Genomic DNA, 10346 nt, shown 5'->3' on the forward strand with positions numbered 1-10346 from the left:
ATCGAAGTCGGTCTCTACCACTACATATGAGATGTGAAATGGTAGGACACCTAGTCTTAAGCAGGGTAAGATTTGGGGTTGTCCTTCATTCATTAAGAAGCATAAGACTAACAAATTGGAAACCGAATCGTAGAAATGCTGGTTTGTTGGATATTTGAGTGACAGCCTTGGATCCTATTTCTGCCTCGCTACTGAACAGAGAGTTGTTATCAGTAGAGATGCGATCTTTCTGCAAAAACATTTTATTCAGGAAGGTGGCATGGGAAGGCATATAGTACTTGATGAAGAGTCATCAGCTCTACAGACCAATCGGGTGCCCATTTCGATAGACACTGATAAACCAGTTGAGATACATACTCATATTGAGAATGTTATAGAACCTCAAAGGTCTGGTAGGGTAACTTGTCCTCTTGCGAGATACCTTAATCTTCATGAAAACGTGCAAGAGTTGTTCGTCGATGGAGATAATGATCATCGGAATGATCCTACCACTTATGAGGAAGCTATATTAGATATAGATTCTTATAAATGGCTGGACGTTATGAAGTCCGAGATGAACTCTGTCAGGACCCGAAATTTCAACTGAATTTTCCCTATATTTCCTCAATATTCGTTAGCACATAACTATTCACATATAACCAGCTTTCCATAAGCTCCAAAAAATATATAACTAATCTCGCAAGCTCTAATATATATATATATATATATATATATATATACACATCTCAAAAGAGAGTAATTTTTTTCTCAACCTATCACTAAACCAAACTAAACAAAAATTTCAGATCGTAACATATTCAAATATATTCTATACAAAAAGAATACCTATCAAATAACTAAGATCCCTACCTAGTTCTCCGAGCTGATCCCCGATGTCCAAAAAGGTTCTCCTGTGCAGCTATAAACTTATCTAGAAAAATATATGCAGGGTGTGAGCTGCATCTCAGTGAGTATTATATTCCAAAGCAAAATGAATTATTATTAAATAAATATTTAATAACTAACAACCAAATATTCAAAGAAACAATACAATCACATCCAATCCGACTATCCACTCACTCGCACACATATACGGTGTGTGTATATATATACATATTATATAAAAATAATTTTATCCAGTATAATAACTAAATTTAAGTCCTACTAACAAATACACACAACTCTTCCCACAATTTCTCTAATATCCAATATCATACAAACATCAAATATCCATTCATTAGCATTCCATAGAACTTCACAACACAATCACCTGACATATCAAACTCTAGCAACAACACGACTTTTACAGAACATCTTTAGACAATCTCAACAATCATCATATCTCCAGCAATCTCAACAATCATCACATCTCTAGCAAATATATCAGACAAATAATATACAATACAATAAGTCAATATAACCATAGGGTCTCATTTCCTTGCGACAAGTCAGGACGTTCAGGCCCCTTTTTTCTATTCCGCCGGGTCCAGCGGCCATTCAAGCCCCATTTTCTATCTCGCCGGGTCCAGCGGCCATTTGTGCCCTACTTCCTATTCCGCCGAGTCCAGCGGCCATTTGTGCCCCACTTCCTATTCCGCCGAGTCCAACGGCCATTTGTGCCCCACTTCCTATTCCGCCGAGTCCAGCGGCCATTTGTGCCCCACTTCCTATTCTGCCGAGTCCAGCGGCCATTTGTGCCCCACTTCCTATTCCGCCGGGTCCAGCGGCCATTCGAGCCCCATGGCTATATTCAAACAACAATTACAAGCACAATCAATTGCAACCATGCCATCTCACCTCATATATCATCATACACAAGCACAATTCCAATCACATTACAATGGCAGCGTGTTATCATCACACCTCTTATACACAATCACACTGCATATCTCAAATCAAAATGAAACATAAAAGGCAATATCTCTCAAATCAATTCACACAACATAACAGACCGATTTCTCAATCTCTAACTATCACAACACTCTTCTTAAATAATTTATATAACTATAATACATCATTGTAAAAGGGAATAGAGTACTCACATAGTGTATATATATATATATATATATATATATTTTCACAATGGAATGAAATACTCACCGAACTTCCAATATAATATTTAAGAAAGACGAGCCTTCAAAATGCAAAGTTCCAATCTCCTCAGCTCCTATAAATCATAAGCATAGCAAGAAAAACAATTCATAGAACACATTAATTTTATCGATAGGTATCACATTACCAAATCACACCCCCATGGCCTTAAAAGATCAAAGGTGCCCAAAATTTAACCATGCTAATTGAAACAGACACTACACGTTCCATACAAAAGAATCCAACCCATAAAGTAAGATCAGCCAATAAGTCAGCTTCTTATAGCAAATTCTACCCCGACATATATTACAATCTAGTTCATTAAACTACATTAACTTATCTAAATTGGAATAACAATTGACAACTTAGCAGCCCAACAAAGTCGAGAAATGGATGTACTGGCCATAACTATCTAGGCATTTCAGAGCAAAGCATGAGAACAATAACAATTCCACTTAGAAATGAAACTTACCAATTTATACAAACCAATAATAAGAAAGTCGACCCCATAAATTAAATACACCATTTAATCTCGATAATCAAAGGCTGCAAGCAAGAAACATTTTCTAGACAAAACTCAATCCGGTCCTGCCCAAGAAAACTGTCAATTCAAGGGGAAAAATCTAAAATCAAGCAACTCAAGCACGAGGATCTATCCATAGTTCACAGGCACACAAGCACAACTATACACACTCAAGTTTGTAATATACACAAGCTTTATCAAATTCTAACTAATTTTGCGCACAAGTCAAGGCTCAAGCAAGGAAAGCATATAAATTGAAGAATATTACCTAAGTTGACTAGTTTTCATTGCAAGTCTGAGATGAAACTAAATCCCATGTAACTTCCTTGAATTGTTTACCTTCAAACCTACAGCCAAAACCTCTACCAAGGTCTGGTCAAAACTAAGTTTTTAATTATACAATAGGATCCAAAGGGTTAGTCTAGAACCAAAACGTTCAAGACCGATCTATGTAATATATTGAAAAGTGTCACCAGAGGAACTCTGAATCAATTTCGAACATTCTTTGGCTCTAACGTAGACCCCATTAACCGAAACCAAAGGGATAAACAAGGGGTTCTACAACTGATCAGAAACAAGATTAAAACATAAGAATTTTTGCTGCAGTTGAAATATGATTTTTCCCGTCTTTGCTCGACTGATTTTTTGCGACCAGAGATGGAGAAAAAGAAGAACAAAGAAATAACAAGCACCAAAAAACAGAGGTCGGAGGAGAGAAGATGACCGTGGAGTCGGGTTTTCGCGGACATGCACGGAGTTTTTGCTACTTCTCTGGAAGTTTCTCCCGTTTCCCCTCCTCTCCATCCCTCTCCGTTTCCCTTGTTTCTTCTTCGACACCCAGCCTAGAAAAAAAAAAATACAGAGCCATAAAGGGAAAAGAAGGAACAAATGAAATGAAATATGTTTGGCGGTGGGAAATGGGGTGGTCTCAAGACCACGTGGACCCCATAGAACCTTTTCTTTTCTTTTCTTTTTTCCAGCCACATAAAATATATGATAAACATATGTAAGTATGTATATGTGCATGTATACATGTTTAAAAATAATAACCGGGTCTCACAGACTCCATGAGTAAGAACCAAGTCTGGGATCTTGTTGGTCCTCCAGAAGGTATAGTACCTATAGGAAACAAATGGGTCTTTAAGAAAAAGATTGGTGCCGATGGAAAGGTATAGCACCTTGGGATAAGATGCACTCTTTGGGTCAGCTCATTGGGTGTACCCATGTGCATCGCTAGGTTATGTCTATAGGCGAACTCTTAAGGGTGTACCATGACCACCAAAGGATTAATTTATCAGGGTGTACCTATGAGTCACATTGTAGTGGAACGAGTTTCTGACTTTTATTTTAATTAGATCTCATAGCACTACCTCAAATAGAAAGTGGGCCTACGAGTCACCTCGTAATAGGATTATCTGCTTTCGATGCTGATAGGTTTGGCCTATGGGCCACCTTTAAGATGGGTGATATCACGGCCCTACCTCATGGTGGGGTGAACTCGCTGCCTAGTGTAGCATCATCTAAGAGCTACACTATATTTTGAGCAGGGCAAGCCCTTGCTTTGTATTGAACTTACTTGTCATTCATGTTTCATCATGTAGAAAAGATTGCAGAATCATTGGAGCAAAGGAGGAGTCGTGACGTTTCGCAGCAGAATATCATCGATTGCATGAAAGTCCAGTTGTGGTGGATGGGAACTCGAGAGGTGATTCTGTTAAGACATTAACTGCTGTTGCATTTATTGGATACTCAATTTTTAGCTCTCGATTGCCCAATTAGCAAGTAGTGAGCTGCTTTTGAGATTCCCGTCCGATTAGTCAAGTTGCTGAGCTATAGGTCTTCTTTTCTGCTATGTGAACCTCACTGTCTCTTTCGCAAAGATTGTCTTTCTTCTCAACATTCAGCTTGAGTTAATCTTCACTTTCCTTCTCCGTAAACCACCACCAAGATAAGAAATGTTGTTCTCCCCAAAGTTTTCTTCGGATAAAGAGAATTGAAGTGTACATCTCTTGTCGCTTGAAATTATGCAATATCCTTGCTGCAGGCTTCATCTTCATTTAATCATTTTCCTCTCCCATTGTTTAGATCGTTGTAAACTGAGCCCATAGTAGTTTCTAAGGCGGAGTTATCCCCTGAGCAATTGCAACGCCATCACTCCCATCGTCCACGAACCTTCCAACTTCCAACGACCATGTTTCTGCTTCAATCCTAAGAACGCATTCAAATGTAGAAATTCTTCGAATGTTTCGAGTTGAAAGTGCGCGGAAGCCGCTTGCAATTACTCTCTCGGTCTTTATTGTTCTCGTTGTCTTGTTCGCTATTTGATTCCATCGTATTTCACAAGTTGTTGTGGTAGCACCATAGCCGAAATTTGTGTTGTCATAGAGTTTTTATTGACATGTTGTAATCCTTTGATTTGTGTAATCACCGAACTGATTTTCCGACTTTTCTTCAAACGAGTGTAGTTGGCGTGTCCAATTAACGTGTCGTCAAAGTCAACAGCCCTCCCATGTTGCCACGATGGGCATACTGATATCTGAAGGAGTGGACTTTTTAATGGATCCTAACGGATGGCGTGGATGAAGGGGAGAGCTTGGTAGCAACGATGTACACAATTTTATGCTTTTGTTCTCTTCGTCTCAAAGTCGCTCATTGAAATTCGCTTCTCTACAGTCCTTTTCAGCTTAGCGACGACTAGTGAGGTAGATGTTTCGCTATTTGCTGCTTTCCTTGATCATCATGAGATGGAACTTGGCGATGCTATTGCAATCACAGTCTTTTTTGTGAAGTTCATCACTGTTCTCATTTCGAGTGTGCCCATGCTCCGCTTCAACTCTTTGTTGTTGAAATCCATTCTAACTTTATACTCTGACCCTTTGCTACCACGTGATGTTGCTTCGCGTTGTCTCCTGACAATTTCTGCCACAAAAGGCAGCCTTGCCCTCTAGTTTCATCATTCACATATGTATAGAATTTCGTTGCACCTCCTGCAATCCTCAAGGTCATTCTCTGCGCTCCAATCTTCCTGGCCTCAGCTCTGGTGCTGTACCCCGAAGCCAGTATTATAGGCTGTGAAGTTGGTGAAGAGTACGAAAATGGAGGCATTGTCGATTGTTCCTTGAGTATAATTCGCTGTGTTGTTCCATGCTATCGTGGGAGCATTATTCGACAAATAATGCAGTAAAGCATTAACATCATCTTCATATTGTTTCTATCACTTTCTGTAATATACATTACTAGAAAATTTAGACAGGGTTGTGCCTGCTTGAATCCCTGATCTGGGCTCTCTTCATCGATTTATGCATCCTTCTGTGTATTTCTCCATAGGAACATAGTTCAGGGTCCCTTTCATCCATGTATTTTAAATCTCCGCATGGGGTTCTCACGCTTGGTATCTTCGCGTCCGGTTCGTCGGAAGAATCAACTGACTTCTCTCTTCTTCATTGATCTGGGGGAAAAGAAATGCGGGACATTACATTGTTGATGCCCTCCTTCTTCGCTGTCCACGTGCCTCACTGTCTTTGACAGCCGTCATCACGCGAGGCTTGCTTTATCACCTCCAAGGAAGTATCTTGTCCCACTTCATGTTTTTGACTTAAGAAAGCCGCGTTGCCCTCGATACTGACAACTTCTAGTGTGTCCCTCGCACTTGTTGAATCCATTATTCTATAGAAATTCAGAGTGGACAATGATCAAGACCTTCCTCACGCGGAGCTTAATGTTGTTAAGCTTCTTACACATGCCAAAGAGATCAAAAGACACCCTTCTTGGGCTCATCGTCCACGTTGTTGTTGATCATTTTCTTAGTCGTATTCTCGGTCTAGAGGTAGGTGGGAAGGCTAATTAACCCGAAATTCTTTTTTGCAAGGTGCTTAATCCTCCCCTCCTTCAAATATTCTAACTATTCTACCCGATGAAGAGTGCCATTTTAGTTCCTCTGCTGAGTTGCTCTCCACCAACATCTTTTGTAGCAGTAGAGGGGGCTCCTGCTTGAGGTTGCTGGATGTACTGCTCATCATTGTGCGAGCAAATATTCGGTGAATATTTTCTCTCATTGTACAGCGACAAGATATGCAAAGTAGGATTCGAGACCGAATCAAACAATCGTGCTGACATTAGCTAGATTTCCTTTTTTGGCAGCTTCTTGAAACTTGACAAATGGTTCGCGTGGAAGAGACTAAACTTTTAACTACTAAGGAGAACTCATCAGACAAATTCAACTTGTTTATGCCATCTCTCTAGCTAGTAGCAACATAAAAAATAAATTTGAAACGAATCAAACTGCAAGATATTCTCGAAATCATCCCCAAAATTTGCTATCAAAATCATAAAACCGTTCTCCATGGAAAAATTGCATAAAGTTGAAAATCAGCAACAAATGATCTATTTCAACCATCGATTAATATCATGATTTGACAATTTCAAGGTTTCATAGGTAGGGACGAGGAAGAGGAACGAGAAAACGCTTATCTGATTACAAGGGTGGTCAAAGTTTCGAAGATCGTTGATTCAAGCCATGATAGCTCTAATTGTGTTCAATCATATTGTTTGCTTCCTCTCGCAATCCATTTCGCTTGGGGCTTAGCGGTCTCTGCCTCTTTGATCCCTGTGTAGCTTGCCTTGGAGAGTTGCCGATGTGCATTAAAACTGTAATCATCGGGATGTTAACAATCCACCGTATGTAGTGCTCCACAATCTCCATATACTCCAGCACCATAGACGAGGTTTCCTCGAGTGTCAAACACATTCCAGCAATTAGATATTGATTTTGAGTGGAGAAAATGTGGGGAAGCCTTCTTCCTTGTCGTTTAATCCACAGTTATGGATGAAGAGCTTCAGATTCATGAAATTGCAGGTATTGCTCTAGGAATTTCACATAATTGAGATAGTCACTAGGTCGGGAATCTGGGGATTTGGTCAAGCACGTTGAAGCGGATCTCAAGCCTGGAGGCTACGTGACGATTCGACTTGAACTTGGCCCGGATCTCAGTAGCTGACCACGACAGCTTCTGGGGGGGTCCCTAAGTCCTCGAGTCCCCTGCAAAGGTCTTCCAGGTAGCTCTAAACAGAATTCGCTACGCTCTCGTACTTCTCCTTTCAGCATTTCGTCTCCCTCTTCATCTCAAATTTCCATAAGGATCTCCTTCGACGTTTTTCGGAGACTGGCCATTGAGCATCCAAACCGCGGAACTGGTGGGAAATTCCAAACCACTCTCGACTCTCTAACTTTCCCCTTTGGTCTCTCAAGCTCTGGTCTTTCTTCATCTTCTGCGACTTCTGCAACTTCTGTACTCTGTCCGGCGCGCCTCCTTGACACCCTATCTTTTCACTTTTGGCAAATCGTTCGATGATCAGTGCTGCTAATTTTTGGACGCTTAAACAATTGTTACTGCCGACCCCAATGCCCTATGTTCTTCCAACTGTTAAGGGTAAATTACTCTCTCATCCTTTCCTTCTTACATAGCACCTGTGCAGCCCGCTGAGCAGCACTATATCTCATTTAAAGATTTGCTGCTGGTATCCGGTGGGGGCAGAATCTGCCATGACATTCGGAGTTGCTTATACTCTTTTACAGGTTATTGCTTGAAGCATTATGCTTTACCCTACATTGATCACTTGCCATTGCATTTTATAGCTTTGCCAAACACTTTTGAAATTGTTACTACATCGTCTTGCTTCCCCATGCCCGATGTGTGCTCGGCAAAATGTTGCATTGAAATACATGGCGGGAAAACTGAGTGCAACATTTGCAACTATTGACGATCTTTCCCTTTTATTTGTACAATGCACTCTTGATATTTGCCTTGGACCAATTAGAATGGCCATAACAAGAGGCGGTAATCTCTTTGAGCCCTTCTATCCTTTTTCCTGTTTCGCGTCTACTGTCATTTATTTTACTGATTGGATAGAGATAGATGTTTTGTTGTTAAAGACTATGAACCATAATTTCATGTAGCTTTTTTTCTCTTCCCTGGAGTTCTATTTTGTGGGTCTCTTCTAGAGATAGATGTGTGAATTTGGTATTATTGTTAGTGTTCTTCCATTTTAGATGAACGGAGGGAGATAGAAACGATCATATCATATCTATCTAGCCTTGAATGTTTAATGTCCCTCTGATAACTTGTTATTACCTATGTATCTTGATAAGACTTGAGATTTGATCGATAGTTTTATTCCTTTTCAAAAGATCTGGTAATCTTTGTGTTGTGTAGGAGGGCACTGCATATTGTTTTAGACAGACAGCTAGTAGACAACCAAAGAACATGTGGTATCCCCTCATGAAGTTACTTGTACATTACTATATAAGCAAAATTCCCCTCGTACTAAATTTCTATGACAGTATAGTAATTCAATGACACTCCCTAATCCTTGAGCGTGGGAATCTTTTTTTATACTTTACAATTGTAGGATTCTGCAATAGGAATGTTCTCCAACCGATTCAACTCCTTTGGAAGCTGAAGTAGAGTGCATTTTACATCGAGCCTCTCAAAGGGCAAGTTTGATATCCACCTCCAGTCTCCATTTGATGCAGTACCTTCCTCGTATATGATTTTCCAATTCACTGTCTTGGAATGCATGTTACAATTTCTGCTTTCTATTTTCCTGCTTCAGTTCTTACCCTGTTTAATTATATCTTATCTGTAGGGCATATGAAAGATATAGTTGGACTGTTATTTTTGTATACTTCCCTCTTGCAAGAGTTTGGTGCTTGTGAGTCGATATCCAATGAAGTATATGCATATGCATTATGCGGAAGATGTTTACTCACGCTCTTCCCTTCTCTAATGCAACTTTGGGAAATTCTATAGGATCAACTAATATGGCTAAATCATGGTATAAAACTGCATGCTGTGTAGAGAGGATCCCAGACTCCAATTTCGGTACAGTTTGATATCTTTATTTGTGATAATTATGTGCATAAACATCAAAAGTTGATTTCGTATTACAAGGTAGTTTTTGTTGCTTACTGTTATTGAAGTGATAAAATAAGGATAAATAAACTTAATGGCCCTGCCTAGTTTCTTGATTAATTGGATGGATAAAGCTGAATGAGAACTTGCATCTGCCTATAACTAATGTATTCGCCCCAATTGATTCCTCACTTGAAAATGCAGAATAGAAGGTACATTGATTCCATATTTTTTTTTGCTTTGGTTTGATTGATCTATCTTAATGTTTTCCTAAAGCAGGTCAAATGCCAGTCTGATGCAAACAACACCATTCTCAAAATTATGGTTCAAACTTGACACAACATTCTCGACGCCTCCTACTTGTTAAAATAGATTTCGGTTGTCCCCTTGCCGGCAACTTCCATGAAGGCACAGTCTTCAATGATATATTCACAGGACTATTGATAGAATGAATACGGTAAAATTTTTAAACTAGAGAATACGAGCATCCAAGCGAAAAAACTCCATCCTTTGAATATTTTTGTAGTTTTGTAAAGGGCATAAAGACAAAAGTGATTTATAAGTTTGACCTTCGGTCAGTTTTGGTCCTATAAATTTCAAAAGTTCCGAATCAATCCTATATATTTGATTCGTTAGATGTTTTTGGTCTGTTCCATAACCTATTGAACGGAATTGCTGACATGAACTTCACAGTGTTAAGTTTATCAACGTGGCAATGTATTATTGGCTGAAAAAATAAAATTAAAAATTAAAAAAATAAGGGAAAAAAAGAGGGAGAGGGGTCAGTGGAAGGGCCCCCCCCACCCCTGGCGACACCCCAGCCCGTGGCTGTGGTTTCCCTC

General features: G+C 39.7%; 1 protein-coding gene across 2 annotated transcripts; it reads right to left on the minus strand.

Annotated features, from left to right (window-relative positions):
• Window positions 1-1141: 1141 nt before the first annotated feature.
• Window positions 1142-3477, minus strand: LOC116206768 (spidroin-2-like). 2 transcript variants are annotated; one of them, XM_031539572.1, is made up of 3 exons: window positions 3318-3472; window positions 2080-2146; window positions 1142-1723 (listed from the first exon to the last, which is right to left on the minus strand). In XM_031539572.1, the coding sequence occupies exons 1-3, from the start codon at window positions 3340-3342 to the stop codon at window positions 1477-1479; spliced, it is 339 nt and encodes a 112-aa protein (XP_031395432.1). In that variant the 5' UTR covers window positions 3343-3472; the 3' UTR covers window positions 1142-1476. The 2 variants fall into 2 exon arrangements, 1 of the variants encoding a protein (XP_031395432.1); XR_004156794.1 differs by lacking the exon at window positions 2080-2146 and having other exon boundaries at window positions 3318-3477.
• Window positions 3478-10346: the final 6869 nt, after the last annotated feature.

Source organism: Punica granatum, chromosome 5 (genome assembly GCF_007655135.1).
Source record: "Punica granatum isolate Tunisia-2019 chromosome 5, ASM765513v2, whole genome shotgun sequence".
NCBI classification, from domain to species: Eukaryota; Viridiplantae; Streptophyta; class Magnoliopsida; order Myrtales; family Lythraceae; genus Punica; species Punica granatum.